A 21,170-nucleotide genomic window follows, 5' to 3' on the forward strand; every position below is an offset into this window, starting at 1 on the left:
GGCCGGCAGGATGGAGGCTGCCTTGCTGAAGCCGGCGATGATGGCGGAGGTGAAGGGGAGCGGCGCCGGCTCTGCCGTCAGCGCCGAGCTGGAGGTGAAGAAGCTGCAGGAGCTGGTGCGGAAGCTGGAGAAGCAGAACGAGCAGCTCCGGAGCCGCGCCGCCGCCGCCGCGGTGGCCGCCGGCCCGCCCAGCCCGCACCTGCTGCTGGCCCCGCCGGCGGCCCCGGGCGGGCTGCGCCCCGCCAGCCCCCCCGCCGCGGGCCCGCCGTGCATGCCCAGCCCGGTGCCCACCCTGCTGTGCCCTCCGGAGCCCCTCGCCTACTTCAAGCCCTCGCCCGGGCCGCCGGCAGCTGGCGGCGGGCAAGAAGGCGGCGGCGGTACGGGGGCGGCGGCCACGGTGCTGGACGAGGTGGCGGTGCTGGAGCTGGAGGACGGCTGCGGAGAGGACGAGGATACATGGTACATGCGGCTCGGCCCTGCCCTGCTCCCCGGCCCGGCCCTGCTGTGCCCCCCGGCCGGGCCTCTCGCAGCGGTCTCCCGGCTCTGATTAGCATTAGCCCCCAAATCCACTTGATCTCCTCGCTTAGACTGAAATCTGCTTTTTACTCTCTCTTTTTTTTTTTTTTTTTTTTTTTTTTTTTTTTCCTTCTTCTTCTCTCCATCCCTCTCCAAATCGTGCCGCCCCACCGAGCGGAGGGCCCCGCGTACGAGACGCGGCTCAGGTCGGGGCTTCGCCGCCCGCCTCGCCCGGGGCGTCGCGCCCTCCGTGGGGAACAGAGCTCGTTTTCCACCCCCAGGAATATAGTTCAGATCTCAGCCTAGTTTCAGCCCCGTGTTTACATAAGGAATTAAAAATAGCGGAATTTCGTTCCGGGAAAGCCTTGATCTGAGCAGCGCTGCCTGCTCATCCTAAAATCTCTGCCAAATTGACTCCCATCTTCAGGGATTTGGGAGGGCTTTTGTCTTTTAGACGTTGATCTAAATTGTGTATCTTACGCGCCCATGTAGCTTCAAAAGCCACGGCAGGGTGCTAGGAAATTGAATAAATCGGAAATGAATAGCGAATGGATAGAGCAGAAAATGAAATCGACCTGGACTGGTTAACGTGTGTAACCTGGAATGGTTACATTCCCGTAAAAAGCATCAGAAGGGGGAGACTGCAAGGTAGAGGTATAAGTAGATCAGTAAAGGTGGTACCTCAAAACCTGTTTCAGCAGCGTGGGCGAAAATCGCGGGAGCAGTGCTGGAATACTGTCTTGGCTGTGTAACCATGTGGAACATCATTGATCCTCAATTTGTTTTCAGGTGTCAATGGCAGTATATAGATTACCTTTATTTAAATAAGTTTTAGAGTATCTGTCTGTGTTTCCATGTAGCTTTCCTTTTTGTGAGGTTAGTTTTTGAATCAAGCTATAAGTTAATGTCACATGAGAATAAAATGTAGTATAAAGAAGTTGGGATATGTTCAGATATCCTTAATTTTGGTCGAAGATAAAACGTTCAAAAATTAATCTAAATATCTGAAATGTTTCTGATTGTTGTATGTGTTTCGTGGTACACAATACCATGTTTCTGAAAATGGCTTTTGAGAATCATGTACAAATTGTCTGGAAATTTTTTTGAAGCAACAGTGTTGCTTCATTGTGTGTGTGGTTGGTCTGCAGGGCTGGTTTGGGTTTGTCAGTCCAGACTTAAATCAAATTTTACATCGGTTCTAACTTCTGGCTTTCCTAGCATTAAAGAGTGTCACTTTTTTTTGATAATGTCTTGTTAAACAAAATGCTTTCCTTGTTTACATTTTGCAGTGGTAGTCAGTCATCGTTATGTGCCATAGTGAAATTTCTGATTTTATTTCCTCCCTGGGAGCAATCCTAGATTTGGGTGCCAAAATTTACCTTTATGTCACACATATATGGGTCCACAGGCAGAATTTCACGACATTTCAGTTCGTGATATGTTAACAAATTATTTGTTAACAAATTTATTGCATTAGGAGTAGTTGTTTTAGCTGTTGAATGTTTTTAGTTCAAGGATAAATCTCTCTCATTGTCCATGAAAGGTCAGGTGTGTGATGCCAGTTGCTTGGGGCTTTTTTGTAATCTCAGTCTTTAAAGCAAACTGCTACCTGGAAAGCCAAAGCCTTCAGTGCATATCCTAGTTCTTGATTAGTAATTTTAGGCCTTAAATTACTAGTTTTTAAAACCTTTGGGGTTTTGTGTTTTGCTTGCCTTTCTTTGTTTTTGTTTTGTTTTTGACTGCAGTTACAAAAAACCCCAAAACCAACCAACCTTGTCGAGCTGCAGACAAGTCAAACTACTTTGTGGTGTTTGGCTTTTTACAGGAAGATCATCAGTCAGATGTTTAGCTTTTGAAGCACTTCTGCAGGTTAACAGGAAACCTGAACGCTTTTCTTTCCTTTGCTTTTTTGTTTTCTCAGTACCATTTTTTTAAATGTGTGGTGAGACACTGCAGGAAGTCTGGGGAAATGAGTCCTCAGAGCAATTCAGTAGTTGATCTCTGCTGGGTTTGCTGAGAGAGAAAGATAGCAATTGCAGTGAGGATATTTGTTCCTTGTGAACTGGATGGACAGTGCTGATTGACTTCAAAGGCAAAGAACTCCATGGTGCAGACGCTGGAAAACAGCTGCTCTGGTGGGACTTGGGTAGCTCTTGAGCCAAAACGGTGATGGTGAAAGGCTGCTGCTGTTGATGACCCCTTGAGGGGCAAAATCCTGTTTAGTTTTTGGTCTTGCCTTTCACTCCTCCTTTGTACAGGCCAGATCCCTTTATGGTGTGTGAAGTGTTTTTCTGGTGCTTAGAGAATCTGGCTCTGGGTGTCCCTAGCCCCACGTCTCGGAGGTGGTCAGGCCAGGGAGCTGTGAGTCCGAGTCTTGTCCAGCAGACAGGAATAGTTTGCTCCCTGGAAGATTTGCACTCTCCCAGGTGAGTTGGCATCTGCTGTGCCTGCTAAGCAGCCAGGGCGACAGCAGCAACCCAGATCTCAGCCTCAAGAATTCTCCCATGAAATCTGCTTTGAAAGCTGCTTTCCTAATGTGCAACTGATCAGTTGCCAACTCTTGTCTGAGAATAATGCACGTACGCTACCTTTTTTTGCATATGTGCTTTTTCTTTTCTGCTGGTGTTGAATGCTGAAAGTAGATTTTCAGTGTTTCTCATTGAATGTTTTATAATCATTACAAATATGACTTGGACAACATCTGGTTCATCTGTGTGAAGATAATCAGATGCTGAAATTATCTAAATCTCCAGTAAATTTAAGTATAGGGAAAAGCAAGAGCACCTTTGGTGTGTGTACAGCACTTAATACATTTGAACATTTGGACATCTGGCATGTCCAAACTTTGTTTGGACATGCCAGACTTGTAGAAGTGATATTTTGCCACCTATTTTTCTGAGGAGGGAGGAAAGAAAACGGATGTAAACTCTTCTACTTCATGATATATTTCTTTTTATTAGATATCTGCTTGCAGGGCTTTAGATTTTATGAATTATTAGTGATCTAATAGGAAAGTGAGTGTACAAAAGCAAACTTAGCAGTATTGCATATCTTGCTGATACTTCTGTGTGTTTTGGTTAAGGTTGTACGTCTTGCCTACCAAGACTCGCACTCCTCAAGAGAAATCACTGAGTCCTCTGCAGTGGTGCAGACGTGTTCTGGATCATCCAACTCCTGAGATAGAAGCTGCAAAACGTTCCCTATGCTTTAGATTGGAGCAAGGTAATCCTATTTTGTTAATTTTGTTATTAGGAGATTGGCATTTTTGGTCAGATGTTTCACTCCTCTTTGGCGTTTGTACAATTTAGCAGGCTTTACATATGACAGACATGTAGTTTCTTCATATGTATGTAAGTCTTCATTACATTTCTAACGTTCTTCATTACATTACTAACAAATTATTGGATTTTTTCATTCCTGATCATGCAGTTTTTAAAGTATTTGCCTCCTTTGTTATCCATTTTTTCTCCTTCACAACTTGTTGTTCTAACTTGCCAGTTTTCATCCAGGGCTTAAAATAGAGGATCTCCTGCTAAGGAAATACTGATGCTAACTTTACTATTGGTATATCTGTTGGGGTTTGAAAAAGGGTGCTTTTCATTTTTTGTTAAGTCAGAATTATCGTGGGGCTATAAATCTTTAAAGGCATATTTGTCAGCATATGATGTAGTGTTAGAACTTTGCTAAGGTTAGCACCCACCAAGAAGAGCTGTAAGTGCTGTTTTGTTGGCCTCTCTGTAATCTCAGGTACTGGAATCTGTCTGATGGCTGATCAGTGCTGGTGAACTTGTAGAGTTCTCTGCGTGCTCTGCCTTTTGTTTTAAATAAATACCAGACAGCACTTTCCTTATTTTCTTACCATCTGGGGTCTCATTAAGATTGTATTAAGTGTCGCTGAAGAAAGCGGTTAAGGGAGGATATTAAGGTTTATAACTCACTAGGAAAGAAGAGGAAAATGAACAATACATGAACATGACAGAAGAAGGAATAAAGCTAATGACAGCATGAACATATGGCTGTATAAGTTAGCTACAGCCATCATTAAGAGAGATTGAGCGTGTTCCTGTATGCTTCGGAGGATATGGGTAGCTGGATAAGTCTTATCCAAAATCAAATGTTTAAGTGAGTCAGGCTCTGGAGGCATTGGCCTCTTTGCATTGACTATAAAACATAATTATTGATCTGGAAATACTTAGTTGAGCCTATTTGCCTCAAGTTACATGGGCCAAACTGTGGTTTTTATATTGGTAATCATCTCATCTAGTTTTAGGGTGGACTTTGGCTTGTTAATTGGGTGTCTGAGTTCTGGTGTCTGTAGGGTGAGCTGAGTGTCATGTTTGATTATCAATGGAAGATGTGTGTGTAGAGTCAGAGCAACCTGGGGAGCTGCTCAGGTGACAAGATTTAGATGTTGACTGTAGAATGAATTTAGTAGCTCTCTCGAGTCCACTGACAGTAGAGGGTGCTTGGCTCTCAACCTCACATGCTTACCTGAAGGTGCATCTGTGTGGGGTTGGGCGTCGGAACAGTGGAGTGCAGTCTGGTGTAGGAGCTCTGCTCAGATTGGCCCACATAGGTAACTGGTGCCCTTGGAGATGGCCTGTTAGCCTGTTTCCTATTCAGGACAGATGCAGATCTTGCAAAGGTCCTGAGCTTTTACTGTCCTTTAATGACACCTTGGCCTCCCAAGGGCCTGTCAGGTGGGACAGGCACGTCCAAGTATGGACAATTTAGTCAAGCCTGTAATGTCAGTGTAGAAAAAAGCAAGAGGACTGCATGACCTTTTTTTCCCCTTAAAAGGATTTATTTAAATTGAATAGGCAATAAAGGTTTCAAATTAAAATCACTCTATGGTTATCAGTTCAGTCTCTCAGCAGAAGTCACAGCAAATGGCATGCCACCGATGAGTTATGTTGACGAGTTGCTCTGATCCATATGTTCTGCTCATGGAAATTGGCTCATGAATTTCCTGAGCTCTGTAAAAAGTTTCTGAGAAATTATATGCCATAAATAAAACCTATTATGGGAGCAGTATTTTCAAGGAGTGAATAGACTTGTATTTATACTGCAGCAATTCTTTGGTAAAATTGCTTTAATTAATAATTCAGTTAAGACGTCACGCTAGTATTTCTAATATTTTCTTCTAGCACCTGTACCTTTGTAAGTAATACATAATGAGCAAACATTATCCTTTTTACTCTTAAATTTTTAGAAGTTGATTTTACTATATTTATTTACTCCTTAGTTTTTCAACCACATGTGAGACTTGTGTAAGAATCTAATAATTTGGTTTGTGAAGTACAGCAAACTTTCTGTAACCTGACTTCCCCATGTTTTGTTTTGCAGGGCACTCGATCAGTATTATACATGTATAAATATGTACACCTAGTCCATCCTGATTTTATAAGTGACTCACTAAGTATGGCATTCCTCTTTCTGGTACTAAACTTTCAAACTTTGTACTTGTAAGTTGAATGCTGTTTTCCCCTTTTAGCCATATGCCTTGCAAGGGCATTTTCAAGGTATTTTGAAATCTACTTGTGCCTCTTCTGCTTGGCTCTGAATCAATGGTTAACACTGAAGTACTTGAGAACTATTAAATGAGTAGTCAGAAAACATTTATAGTGTACCAGAGTGTGATTTCTGAAATGGCTTATTGATAGAATTCACTTAGTGCATGGTGCATTAGCCAAAAATGAAACCAGTTTAGTTATTACAGCTCTTAAGATACCAGAGTGCACATGAAAATAAAAAGCAATAAAAACTGATTTTTGACTGCAAAGTCAGCATATCTGAATAAGTTCATGCAGAGAGAAGAGCTGTGAGAAAAAAAAAAAAATTTGCCAGTCTTATTTTTGAGTTGTAACTAATTCTAATTTTCTTACTGAGATTTTTAATCCTGCCCTCATTTATTCCTGCTCCTGAGAAATTTTCTTACTGCATTACATCCTGGTTTTGATAAAAGTTTTCATTTGTTTTTTGAAATATCCCAGCATTAGGGTATCTCCTAACAAGGCTAAAAGCCTTGTGAGAGACTTCTGCCAAAGCAGTCCAAGGCAGTGAAATAGTTTAACAGCTGCTTGGTCTTTCAGGCCAGAAAATCACTTGAATGGTGGTATTTTCTTTTCACTTTGCTGTGCTCACCAGCCTGTTTCTTTTTTAGTGAAAATGACTGTTTTGAGTATTTCATGGTGGAAGTTAAAAATTCATTTTGGCATAAATCCTTAAGGTTTATTATAAGCACAGAGGTGGTCTCCAGCAGGCGGTTCTTCTGTGAGCCACTCTGAGAACTTGGGCAAGCTTCTCAACATTCCTCTGGTCTACCACTAAGTAGGTAAAGCTTTTATAATGTTTATAATGAACTGGGCTGATTACAAACCCTGTTTCTGTGGATTAAGCATGCTAGCTTTAAGGAGGATGAAAGTTTAATGTAACCTCCTATGATAGGATCTTTGCTTGGAATCGTGCCTGTTTTCCATGAGCAGTTACAGTGTTGAGGTAACATTTGTTTGCTGTTTGTTTCAGTTGTTTTATCTCTTTAGGCTGGACTGGATCGTATCTTTCTTCTTACTCTTTGTCGGTTACTTTTGTTTGAAACCTTTCTGGTTTGTTATGCTCACAGCAGTTCTCTGTATATTGTAGGGTCAATTAGCTTGCTGTTTGGATTTTAGTCTTGCTGTCTAGTTTATTTTTTTAGGTTAGTTGAAGTGAACAGGGCCACCTAACAGTCTTAGTGGTGTGGTAGAGCCTTTTCTGTGTTTCCTTAGCAGTAGTTGAAGATGTTGGGACGTGCATTAATTCAGTGAGCAGAGATGTGACATGTAAACTTCTTAGGTGATGCAGATGGGTATAACCCCTCTGAAAGTGGTGAGATGGTGGTGACTGACACCCTGGCTGAAGATACCCTGCCTAACTTCACTTCTGAAAAAGCTCTGAAGCAGGCAAGTGGATAAACTGAGGACTTAAGAGGCTTAGCAAGGAGTCACTCTGTAGGAGCTCAGCTTTTATGCAGGGCCTCCAAGTGTAACTCATCCAATTCAGCCTTCCACGTAGGAAGCTCTTCTTTATTGGGGAAGGTGAAATATCGGCTAGATTCAGAATTTGGCTTAGATGAGTTCTTATTCAGAAATACCATTTCAGATGTTTAAGAACAGTAGGCAGCTGAAGTCTGTAGGTTTTGAAGTTAGCTGTAGTAGTTCATAGTTTAAAGAGGTAAACTGTTTTCTTTCTTAAATTATTATTGTGCTTCAGGATGGATGCTGTTACGTCATCCGTGGATGACAAGATTTGTTGTGAAACAGATCCATTGCAGTTTCTCTGCTTTGCTTGAGATTCTACAAAACAAAGATTCTCATTAGTGGAATTTTATTTCTTGTGGTGGATCCCAATGTTACTTACTAGTTAAGGTTGATATCCAAACATACAACATACCCAGAAGAAGAACCGTGAAGAGACCAAACAAAATTATTTCTTTTGATAGTACTGTGTTCTTTTTACCTATTAAAAAAAATCTGGTAGCTTACAGCTGGTAGGGCCCAAGGCAGAAGGTTTTACCTGGATTTGCAACTTGCAGCTTATGCAGGAAGAGGCAGTGTAGTCTCCCCTTATCCTCTCTTCCACTTTCCACGGGTTCATAGTGAAATAATGAGTCTTTAATATTTGGAATATACTTCAACTGTTAAAAACCACTGTCATAGGGATTTTTTATGCTGTAGTTTATTAACACCAGAAACAAATAGAAAATACTGGGGAGGGGGGGGAAGTGAACAAAAGTTTTTATCTTGTATGCTTGAGGTGTATCCAGTGCTGATACAAGGGCAAGGTGGATTTTTGGTTTGGGTTTTTTTTTCTAAGGTGGATTTTTTAGTTTTAGTTTTATTTGCTATCCATTGATGGATCAGATTTGTATGTTGTGATACTTAACTGGATTAATAAAATTTCATGTAGCTTTCTTGCTCATATATAATGCAGATTAGTTCTAGGTAAAATGTTTTTGAAGCAGGAAGTAATAATGTGCAGAAAGTTGTTGTTTCCATCATAAATAAAATGTCTAAAGCTCTAGAAAGAATGAAAAAAGTAGCATGAGAGGTTTGGTTCCTTTTTGTGTATGTTTCTGAGAATAAAAAAATATAAGCAACCATAGCTTTTATCCACTTCTTAGCACCTTTTGAGGAATGTGGCATTTTGGAGGTGAGGCTGTTTGGGCATCTTCTGCTGCAGTACAAGTGCACAAGCTTAGTGCTTGGAGTGCACCTGTGCATGCACAGCAGTTACTTTGTAGTAGATTTCATTTATTTGAAGTAATTTCTTGTAACAGCTGTATAATTCCAAGCACTTCTTAGAGGTTTTGCAAATGCTGGTATCTCTGGATCTTCTAGCACAGCTGCTGAGGATTTGTGTATTTCACTTTGGAAAAACTCAGGTTTGATACTCGACTTGCATTTCAAGCAGAATATTTCTCTCCATGACTGTAACATTGCTACTCTGCAAGTACACTTGAAGATGGAAGTGTTTGGTTTAAAACCCTTCTGGCAACAAGTGTGTATAAGTTCAGACACTTAACTTTTTATTAACTTCAGAGATATCTCTTGCGTTTTTACTACAGCTCTTCAGTATGATTTCTATTTTTTTATTAAATTACAATATACATACTATTTAAGAGTTGAATTTCATATTTGGGGATTGATTGTTGTGCAACTCATAATTATTTGCTTAAAATAGAGTTCTGGTTATCATTTTACTTGCAAGGGGAAGCTGAACTCTGAAGTGTCTGTAAAGGTAGAGAGGTGGTGTTAGATCAGTTGAAGACACCCATCCCATTTTAGAGTGTGTTTTTTTTAATCCATGCTGACTGTTGAGCTGGGATTATCATCTCATCGTGAGTGGTTAAACAGCTAGAAACACTGTTAAAATTCATGTGAGGATTTCAGTAGGCTTATTCTTATTTAAAATAATTTATACTCACAATATAAGTTCAAAGTCTGTAATGCAGTATGTGTCTAAAAGCAACAGAAGTAGCATTGACACTGCTTTATGCTAAAAGTACAGGCACGTGTAGTGTTACTTAGCGGAGTACTAATCCCTGGGTTGGGTTCTGAGGTGTGCAACTACTTTCCTTTATAGAAATTAAAAAGAAACCTAGGCTTTAATAATTGACTTGAGGGCATTTGGAAGCCTGTCCTCTGGAGATATTTTTTTCTATTGAAATGAGGATCTTTTCAAACCTGGACTGTTCTGGATGCTGTCATTTCATTATTGCTTCTGATAGTCTTAGGTCATAGTCTTATGCTCACTTACTCACTTTTGTTAGTCTCCAAATTAGTGTTACAGCTTTTATCTTTCATGTTGTCTTTTCTTTCACAGTTTGGTTTTTTTTTTCATGTCTGCAGAAGAGAGCTGAGAGTAACATTTCAGGAGGCAGATAAGTGTGATAGAGGTAGCACTGATTATTTACTAAAAGGTTTATTTCTGTATTTTCACTTTGACTGTTTGCTCAACTTAGCCAACCCTGTATGCACCTCTAATGCAGAGGGGGGCATTGCACTTCTTATAGTGTGACTTGGAACAAGTCTCCTACTTCTACTATTTGGGAAAAAAGCTTCTTTGTATTCACTTGTCTTTTCCCATTAGGTAGTACCAATACCAGTGTTGATTTTACTGCCTGCTCTGTATTAATTCAGGGTGAGGAGACTTGTACCTTGAAGTGCACAATTCTAAAACGGTTACTCAGAGAGTTAGAGGTAGATAACTTGGAAGATATCCCCATGCAGTCAGATAAATTCCTCTGTAATTGTTGATGAATTGTCCTCTGCTGCATAAGAGAGATGAATTGCTCTTAGTTTTGTCTGTAGATGGTGCAGGGCAGATTGTTTCTGAGTTAAGTACAGTAAGGATTTGTAAGAGCTCTTTTTGATACTAAGTGTTACGCATAATTTCACTGAACCTTAATTCATTTAAGCTAGATACTTGGGAGAAACTGTCTGTCCACTGATGCTCAAGTAGCCAAAGGACAGTCCACCCAGCTGTTCTTAAGCAATTGAACTGAGTTAGGAGATGGTAATTTCTCTCCACTAATTAGGAAAAAACCTTGGAGTACTTAGCATCAGAAGGATTTGGATTTTTAACAATTTTTGAATGCCTTCTGCGTTTTGCAACAATAGCCCTGGTGCCTTTCATGCAGAGATAGTTTCTCATGGTATTTCTGACCTTGTTTGTAATAATTTGTTTGGAAGCTAAGCTCATTCTACAAAATGGGGACACAGGATGCTTGTGGGTTTTTTTGTGTTTTCACATACCAGTAGCTATTTGTGTCTTTCTATGAAAAGCACGAAAGTTTTGTTCCACATTGTAATAACTTTTGAAATGCTGTCAGTTCTATTGTTGTGACTGGTAGTCTCAAGTTGGATGCATGGGATATTGCTTTGTGTTGTATCTGTATCACATCTGTTTGATTGAATATTCCTTGGACATATATTTTGTGTCTCAATTTCCATCTCCAGACATGGAGCAGTTCCTCTTGTGTCTGGCTGTAAGGATCTTGTTGTGGGGTCTCAGGTATTTATGTGAATTCATAGAACATGCAGTGGTCCAGCTGTGTTCCATCTAATTTTAGGTTTGCATCTAGTAAGTACATAGTTTAAGGTTCAGTCATTTTGACTGTGATCCATTGATCTTAGCGAGGGTGCCAAGCATAATCTGACACTCTTTTGCATCCTTGGGGTATCTAAGTGGGCAGATGGGTATGATACAGGATCTGCACAACAGCCTTACTGGACCATCTGGAGCACCAAAATGTCATTACATTCTGGTTTTAGATGACTGAATCATGCCCTTGCTGTTTTATGCTGAAGGATTGGTTTTGCTCCAGACTGTAGGTGTTAAAATGAGGCTGTCTACAAGTAGGCCCTTCTGTGTGTATTTATGCAGTTTTTTGTCTTTTCTGTTTAGAATTGCTTTTTGCATATAAGAAAATACAATATGCACTTTATATTGGTGCTGTCATTTCACAGAAAAATTATCAGCATGCAAGGAAGTCAATGCAAGATTACTCATGTGATAAAAATATGCCATTGCAAGTTGACTTTAGGTAGTATTAGCTGCTTGCCACTTCATTTAAAATCACTTGAAAATCATGTAAAGATTTGTGTCAGAATTTAAAGTGTGCTTTTAGGGCTAGGGGCTCTAATTTGTTTTATTCTTTAGGAGTGGCTCATATAATGTAGTTTGAGTTTCATTGGGCTCAAGGTCCTACCCCAGTGTAGACTTAATAAAAGAGTAGGATTGAGTAGTAGGTCTTTAGAATTTGCATCTCACTGGTACCATATATTTTTTAATTATTTTGTTTTATTTTAGAGTTAGTTGGCACTTGATGTCTTTGTGATTTCTGTCTTCAGGCAATTTTTCCTTCCTAATGTGTTTGAAGCCCATGCAGGGCAGGGTTACGTGGGTGATGGCAGCTGAGTCATCTGTTGTGTTGTTGCCTTCAGGTACAGAGCACTTGGCTCAGCATCCTAATGTCCTTTCTTCCTAAAAGTCCACCATGTCCTTGAAGCAGCTCTGTGAAATGCTGGCAAACCTTCTCCATGGTCTTTGTTCCTCCTTCCTAACCCATAGGAAAGGCAGCATATAGAGTGATTTGCAGGCCAGCATGAAACAGGGCAGGGTGAAGTGGTGGAATCTTGGCTTCAACCTATTCCTCCATAGTGTCATCAGTTTTCTTTTTTGTCATTTCTGCTTCCTGTATTGCAGTTGTATAGCCAGTGTTCAGACTACCTCATGGTTGTTTCTTAATGTCTTTTGAAGCACTGGGTGTGAAATACTTAACTATAGTCACAAATGGATCTTTATTTTTTTTGCATTATAAATAATCTCAATTTGTAAGTCGGCACATATGTTCTTCTTGTGTTGGACATAGTCCAAAACGTAATTTACGTGTTTCTGGTTTATGTGGATGCTGATAAATGTGAAATAATTATTTGGAAGAAATAAAATGTTTTTTTATAGAGAAGCTTGAAGAAACAGCTCAAACTATATTGTCCAAGCCCATTTCTGCTTATTGTGGACATGACAGGTTCTGGTGATGGAAACATGTAAAAGATGCTGCAAAGTACCTCTTATCCTGGACAGTAAGACAGGGGCAGAAGGGTGCTGCAGCAGTGTAATAGTTATGCTGATTGTGCTTCTGCAATTTGTGTGCTTTTGACTCCTGTCTGTGTGCCATTCTCATGGCTTCCCTGCTGTACCATGCTCTTGGGTGATATTATACTCCTCTCTCCTCTGCCAGTTTATACCTGTGTTGCTTGTTAGTGAGGAGCCAAGAATGCCACTTTGTTAAATGCTTGGACAGTTCTTGGTGCAGTGTACATCTGGAAGGTACTCTCAAGCCAAAGTCTACTTAAGGAGTCTCCCTTGAGATATCTGAAATCACCCCAGGGAACCTTAAATGTGGGAATGTTCACTGAGTTAGTGTCAGGAGACATTGGCCTTTCTCGAGGGAATCTGAAGAGGCTGGTCTGCTGAGCTTCAAAATTGTTGCAGAAACCCTGACTACCATGGCAGTAATGATAATCATATTTTTATGTCACTTTACCCATTTTCCTGGTAGCAGTTTTTTAGTTAGTGCTTCTTAATTTGACTCAAGGTTGGTGTTGAACCTCAGTTCTGTGTGAGGATACATATTCTGAATATGTTATTATATTTAACAGACAGATAAACCTCTATCATAAACTCGCACAGATTTTTTTCTTGTATGATGTTTTAGAAGTATGAAAAATCTGTTTCACAGTAGCTTTTATTTTTTAAGTGTTTTGTATATTTTCTCTGCTTTTTGGTAATAGTGTTAACAGTTTCTCTTGATAATCACATAGCTGTGACACCTGCTATATTTATCCAAAAGCCACAGGGTTCCTGGAGGGTAAGTGCTGCTTTTGACCTCGATTTGAGCCTAAGATTTAGCTTTTTCAGTCTGCCTCAATATAGACAGCAGATATGTTTGAACAAAGAAGGGAATGTGGCATCTTGGAACAATATTGAAGTCAGAAACTATAAATTGAGCTCTCTGGCAAAAGCCTCCTGCCAGAAATTTCACCTGTGAATACATATGTCAAGCAGATACGGTTTTAGGGGGAGCTGTAGTGTTTGTATCGGTGTTGCTGGAATGCAGAGGAATTTCAGGACTAAACAGTAATGATAGAAAAGTGCAATTTAGAGTTAACCCTGGACTAATTGGACTAATTTTTTTTTCTATATTTTCATCTATCATAAATGACCAAGAGAGTTATTTCCCAATATACACATATTTGAATTCTTACCTGGTATATAACAAAAATCCTGTACTGTTAGGAGAAGAATGGGAAATTGTCCTTCTTTGAGTTTGTTTTTAACAGAATTGATCCCTCACTCTTTATTCTTCTCCATTTTGCTGATGGTATTGCAACAAAGAAAGAATTATGTAAGCTACCAGAATTTAAATTTAGGAAATGTAATTATATATTTTTAATGGTATTTTTTCTCCAGCAACTTGATCAGAGCAAAAATACACCCTTGATTCAAATTCTTGCTATTGTGTCTGATTAGCAGTATAGCACATGTCCACTTAGGAGAAGTGTTGCACATCCTGTGTGGCACGTGGAGATGAAGTTCTCTTTTATTAACTGGAGTTATTGTCTGAAGAGTCCACTAAACAGTTCATAGTAGCGTTTTTTATACTAGTGCAATGTATAGACTAAATGAATAGTACATTTTCAGCATGAGGGTACCTGGTGTAGTAGCTAAGCTCTGATCTACAAGGGGAGTTAACTAATACCTGTTCTTTAAATCACACAGAGAAGCCTTATCCTAGAGGAACCCCCAAAGCCTGGACTTAGAGAGTGAAAGGGCAGAGGCACCCTTCATCTTCGTTCATTAGCAGTTGAGCTCTTCTTGAAATATATTACATGTTTTTTAAAAATAAAATATTTTATACTGTGATTGAATGTTTGTCCTGATTATTACATAGTGGTGATTTGATCTTAATTTGTTTTTCTGCAATGGTACTGTTACTGTTGTCTTCTTCTATCGCTTACTCGACTTGGAAGACCAAAGCTGTAGAAGGGGAGTCAGTCCAGTGGAGTTCTCTGGGATTGCTGATTGCAGTGACTCAGCACCTACCAGTACAAAGTATTGAAATTACAAAGCAGCTGTTACTTTCTAAGAACTGAGAACATTTCTAAAAGAGTAGGTGAATTGCTATCAGTGGGGTTTTATATCTGCTATTGGCTGCATATTGTGGGGATGTCTAACATACTGTTTTAAGAGAGTGGGGAGATTTATTTCTGCACCAAAAAAAGCCTGATTAGGTTAACTGGTCATGAAAACAGGCCTCCTTCTCAGGCTGAAGTTAAGAAAATACCGTAAGACTCGTAATTTTTTTGCTATGTAGAAAGTAGTTTGCTGATGAGATAAAAGCTTCTGATGTTCTTCATAGCCTTGAAAGGTACAGAGCATATCCAGGCAGACAGAAGACCTCACACCTTCTTTTTGTGTTACCAAAACATAAGTACCTAACATGAGACTGATCCTGTCAGTGCACACAGCCTGTCTACACCCTGCAGAGCACACCAGACAGTCTGGCTCCAAATATCTACACAGCTCAGTGCTGCATGGGTAATACACATTGGTATAGCTGGCACTGGGATCCAACATGAATGAATGTCATGATAGTGCTCATATTTTGGCTTTCAGGTTTTCTAGTTACCATATATGTCTCTGTGTGTTAAACATTGTTAAACATGCTGTAAGTGCTTTCAAGATAAGGTTCATACTACTTTATTTAAGCCATCTTAAACTTCAGGTTTGAAATCAGTTACTAGTTGAAAAATAGCAACATCTTCGGAGCATGAGATCGGTCTTCCTCCAGTGACAGAGAGTAGCATCATTGGTTAGGTAGGACTGGAGGTCACCTTTGAATATGGTACACTAGTTGAGCTGAATACAGATCACAGTTTCTTAAAGATGAAGGATTTGCTGCATTTTCCCAAATGTTCTTCTACTTTCCTCTGTGACTGAAATTCTGATTGGCTTCCATGCTGTAACTCTCATAAGAATTTGTAATCATCAAGCAAAATTAATTTTCAGCTTTTACTTACCGTGCGGTATACTGGAATGAAATCTGTTGAAAACAGATTAAGGACTAACCTGAGACAGGAATCAAGTGTCTTCAATTTTCTGATATAAAGGATGGTAACTAAATAAACGTCATTTAAAAAATCTTCTGTGATTATGTCTAACATACTCTAGGTAGAAGTAGTAAACTTAAAATAGTAGAAATGTAGTAAGAAAAAGACTGTGTTGGTCCAAAGCCTACTGAAGTCACTGGAGTCTTTAATTTACCTGGAGTTTGTGCATTATCTTTATGTTCCTTCAGGAATTTGCCTATGAATTGTGTGCTTTTAGGGATGAGTGTCAGATAACTTTGAGAGGAGTCTTCTGCTTTATATTTGAGGTTAAAAATGTGATAAGCTGAGATAAGCTGATGTTTGTTTCCCACATGACTGAAAAAAAAAAAAGTAATTCTATGCTCTAGATTTGGCTGGCAAGCCCCAGTACAAATTATTTCAAACTGGCGTTTGATGCCCTATATTTAGAGATTTTACTACTGGGGGACTTTGCAGAACTTGCTTTGACACCGTGGGATTCTTCTGACTCATATAACAGCGCTACATGTGGTATTCTTGCCATTTGTACCAGTGTTGGGAGGGTCAGGTCAGTGCTGAATCAGACCTGACAATCAGTGACAAACCCTCCAAACAACTTGATTTTTGGTGAGGTTGCCAAAATTGTGCCTCTTTCCTCCGTGAGGATATGTTGTTGATCCAGTTACAGCTGAAGACACCTCTCTGCGAGATGATGGTAGTACGACAGTTTTGAGCCAGAGAAAACAGATCTACCTACATCCTCATAATTCTGGGTAATGGCCATAAGCCACAGAACTGTGGTTGTGATAAATCTGGCCCAGTGGCTATTACTGGTCACCAGTATTGTACTGTGTGAGCTGCATCCTGGGCAGGCATATCTGCTGAAGATGCTACAAGTTTAGAATTACAGCAGCTGTGGAGGTGATGCCCACAGCCACATACTTCTTGCTGCTGCATGTCTGCAGACATTCCCTTGACTGTTTCAGACCTAGAAAGAATATGTCATATTGATCTGCAAAGCAGATCTCCACTGGATTTAAAAGGTATGAACTATATGGCAGACAAAGGTTGATAACACTTCGCAAGCAAGTAGACAGTGAAGAGATGTCCTGAGACCCAGACATGCTGTCTCTCAGACCTGGGAGATGCCACAGACACAACCAGCATTTAAAGAAAAAGACAGAAAGACCTTTTCTATTCAAAATGTACTTGTTTTTTCTTGCTTGTGGAGTATTGTGGCAAACAGAACAATTCAACTAGCTCTGAGTAATTGCAAAACTCTTCCCACTGTACTCTGTGGGATTTTGCTGTATCACACCATCACTGACAGACAAACAAAGCAGTTACTGAAGGTAACAAATTTAAGAGGGAAAACCAGGTTGGGATGAGTTTCACAGTGTTTATGCAAAATGATTAAGAGAGTTTGGTTTTTGCATATGATGTTGCGGTAACATGTGGATGTGTGTAATCAATGACAGACCTGTGTTTCATTAAGGAAAATATAAACTCTTTCACAAATTGTGCCAGCAGAAATGATTCGCCTTTGGATTAGCAGGCAGTGAGTAAAATGTGGTTCATGATGATCACAATGCTCCAACAATGTTGAGGCAGTATATATGATTTGACTTGTGACACAACTCTGCTTAAATCTTAGTGCCATAGATTGCAGTAGCAAAGTCTTTGTGAAGACACCCTGTCCACATTAGAGGAGTAGGGCTGCAGCTCCTAAAATAAGTGCTTGGCAAACAACACTTTGGCAAAGTTACTTCAACAGATTAATTTCCTCTGGGGTGCAGCTGGCTGCTTTGAAGGTATGCTGATTGTGGAAGAGACAGTTTCTTGCCACAGTCCTACCTTCCCCTGGGTGATGCACTAGCTTCCTCAGAGCTTCTTCAGAGCTCTTCATTTGTGCCTACCAGGGCTGCTGCCCCTTCAGATTTACTAGCAGACATGATTAGGTGATGGCTTCCCTGCTCATTTTAGTCAGTACCTGCTGGGTAACCTAACCAGAGACCTGGGAGTTTACAGCCAGAACCAGAACAGGAGGTCTATCCAGCTGGCCCAGAAAGAGTTGGGAGAAGGTATTTCAGTGGCCTTAGGTGCACTGTCTGCACATCCTGATGGTAGATCTTTATCCAGTGAGTGACATCATGAGGTGGTTACAATTTTGTTCCCTTTTTTGTTGCTAATTGTTAAAATACACTGAAAATGCTCTTCCTTTACTCTGTGCTGTGTGGATGTGTGAATGACTGGTGTCAGACGTGGAGTTCATCTCGCCTGCCCTTACATGCACCTCAGAGGCTGTTCTCTGACATGTTTCTTTTGGAGGCAGTTTTACTTCAGCTGTCCCACCTTCTTGCCGCTGTTCTCCACTTCTCCATCTCTCCCTTAAATGTGAGGATGCAAGTGATTTTCATCTTCCTGGTAAAGGGGATTGAGAAACTCTTCCTTATTAAAAAAAAATAATTAACACAGAGGTCCCCTTTCAACTGGAACTGCTGCTGAGAAAGTTGTTTGGTGACTTCAGTTGAATACAAACTGATTTCAGGAGGATGTATGCAAGCATTGCAGTGCTCTAGTGCTGCGAGAGTTGTCTTTTTCAGTTGCTTAGAAAAAGTGAAAACTGAAAGCAGTCTTTGAACTCTGTTTTTTAAGCTTTGTTTATTGTTCTCTGTAATGAATGCAGTCAGAGAGTTTAGTTTGAATATATGCAGAGATCTGTATTGGAGCCAGTCACACTGGGCTGCCATTGTAGGCAGAGCAGACAAAGGGGTACAGCTTTTGTCCTTTGCAAGCAGAGGTGAGATGAATAATGCCCTATCTTTCCTCTTGGAAATAAATTGTGTCCTGAGGTGACTAGGTCAGCCATGATGTCTGTACGTAAGACCATCGTAATTGTGTCTGGGACATAGGATCCAGCGTCCTAAAGCACCATAAATAGACACTGGAAAAGAGAGATTATGGGGAAGTGCTGTACATGCCTGCCCTGACACCATCCTAGCTGTATAGCCAGTTCAGTGACTGACAGAACCAGATGGGAGCTCTGAATTACATGTGGTTTATTAACCTTTGGTGGATTCTTCTTTTGCGAGTTTGTGTATTCTTCCCGTGTTAATTTGTGCATTCATGGTGCTCTTTGGTAAGAATCCTTACCAAAACCCTGTTTTGGAAGGCTCTTAAGGCCTTATTTGAAGGCTTCTAAAATTAAGTGGAGTAAACACTCTTCTTAATTAATGAGATACTAATAGTTTGGTAGAAGAATCTGGGGCTATATATTTTGTTCTAGGTTACCCTGTATATTGGTACACGAGAATGAGTCTTCTGCTCAGAAAGGTCTGTCTTACTTCAAACTAGCTGAAATGTGGGCTGCTCATGCATGCTCATGGGTTCTGGTCAATTCACCAGATAGAATGAAAATACATCAGACTGGCTTTTTTTGTGTAAAAACTGGGAGCTGGGGAGGCAACAGAGGTTTGGGCCCTAGGTCATACCTGAGGCTTAGTATTTGAGCATAGTATTTGGCCAAGTTCTCAAAAGAAGCTAGGAAGCCAAGTTTGGCTGTTAGCTCTAACCAGAAAATTTGCTTTTGGGTGTGTGAATGCAGGTAGAGTTGTGCACCCAGGAGGAAAATGAATGCTGAGATAGTTGCATTTTTCACAAAGCACCTGTGCTTGTCTGTTTACATAACTGTACAGTAAAAGATTTTCCTTAAAAAAATAGCCAAGTTAAAAAAACCCAACAAAAGAAGAAAAAACCCACAACCCTACTCTCCAAATAGCTAAAATGTAGTATCCTTTTTTGGGATTTTTAGGAAGTAGCTTACACCTTGCAATTCCATTTCCTTTCTAGTCTTTTGAATTCTTTGATGTCATAAAATAATTTTTATGACAAATTTGTGTCAGTGAATGGTGATTGGAGTTTCCGTGCTCTTCAGTGTGCTGCAGCTGGACAGTACTGTGGTTGCGTTTCCAGCATTCATTGTGTTCAAAAACAATTTTCACGTCCGCCTTTCACTGGAATACATTGAACTAGAAGAGTAATTGTACATTTACCTTTGAAACTTCCCTGCTCACACCAATCATTGGCACAACTAGACCGTGTCATGCAAAGTATAAGTCCTGAATCTTAGATTTACATTTTTGTCACCAATAGCAGTGTGACAGACACCCCTGCTGATTGCATTCCTTGCTGTGCTAGCTGAAAGTTACAGGAATTGCTGCAATTTAGACAGACTTTCTGATTCCACCTTTAGAAGAGGTCTGTGCTGTGTTTTCTGGGGCAGTTCTTGGGGTATATGCTTTAGCTCTGTATATCAGACAGTTTTATACTGATACCTACCAACTGAACTGCTTTTTCATTCTGTGCTAATACTAGATCAGTTCATCTGAACTGAAACAACTGAAACGAACTTTTCCAGTACTCCCAGTTTTCTCATATTTTTTAAAACTGAAGTTCTCACATACTCTTGAAGTTGCTTTTCAGTTTCCTAGGCTTAGGGGCAGGTGGACACTCTTCATTAATTTTCTCAGCTCCTCCTAATTTATTGCTGTTTGTCCATGTGGTGCATTGTTGCTGGCTAGACACCAGCTGCCCACCAAAACTATGCTGTCATTCCCATCCTCAGCTGCACAAGGGAGAGACAATTTGATGAAAGGATTGTGGGTCAAGATGAGGGCAGGGAGAGGTAAGTTACCAGTTAGTGTCGCAGGCAAACCAGACTCAACTTAGGGAAAAATTTGTTTTATTACAAATCAAATTGGAGTACAATAATGAGAAATAAAACCAAATCTTAAAACACCTTCCCCCCACCCCTCAATTCTTCTGACTCTTGAAAGGAGCCCCTTTGTGCAGTCTATACTTGGGAAGTTTCTGTTCTCATTGCGGTTGGGGATGAGGGGGTGCTCTCCCTCTCATGATGGAGAAATCAACAGACAGAAATGACAAACAAGCCTCAAGCATTTTGTGATCTCTGTGTGACAGGGCAGGGAAATAGTTCTGGGCAATGACTGTTTCAGTGTGACTGCAAATGTGTATTAAGCACATGAGGTGTGACTGTGCCTGATAGCAAAGTTTCTGCCACTAGTAGGATGGCTGACTGAGCTACAGCTGTGGTTAGGAAATCAAACTGGAATAAGCTGATGGGATGACCAAAGCTGATGGCTGTGGGAGACTGGAACTGGGAGTGTTCTGCTTGAAAAGTCAAGAAGTTTCCTGTATAACATTCAAGAAGATGGGAAAATAGATGTGCCCCAAAACTAACTTGCAGATTTACAGGTACAACTCAATGCTCTTTACTCACAGTTATTAGAACTGAAAACATTGCTGTCTTAAGCCCAGATTTTACAATCTTGTAAATTATAAACCCGTAATTTTTTCAAAAAAGTGAATCTTTAGGGCTTAAAATTGCAAAGGAAAGCTTTGAAACACGTGTTTTGAAAAACTGTGGAAGGTATTAGAGTCCTCCTGCGCGCAGAAGCTGAA

General features: G+C 40.3%; 1 protein-coding gene across 2 annotated transcripts in view; it reads left to right on the forward strand.

Annotated features, from left to right (window-relative positions):
• Window positions 1-21,170, forward strand: part of SLAIN1 (SLAIN motif family member 1) — a 47,513-nt gene continuing 26,343 nt past the window's right edge. The window contains exons 1-2 of one of the 2 annotated variants that reach the window (XM_041471256.1): window positions 1-459; window positions 3,599-3,738. In XM_041471256.1, the coding sequence (XP_041327190.1) occupies window positions 11-459; window positions 3,599-3,738 (589 nt within the window). In that variant the 5' untranslated portion in view covers window positions 1-10. The remainder of the gene's footprint in view (window positions 460-3,598; window positions 3,739-21,170) is intronic. The other variant, XM_041471255.1, reaches the window with a different exon arrangement.

Source organism: Pyrgilauda ruficollis, unplaced genomic scaffold, assembly GCF_017590135.1.
Source record: "Pyrgilauda ruficollis isolate IOZ18807 unplaced genomic scaffold, ASM1759013v1 scaffold26, whole genome shotgun sequence".
Lineage (NCBI taxonomy): Eukaryota > Metazoa > Chordata > Aves > Passeriformes > Passeridae > Pyrgilauda > Pyrgilauda ruficollis.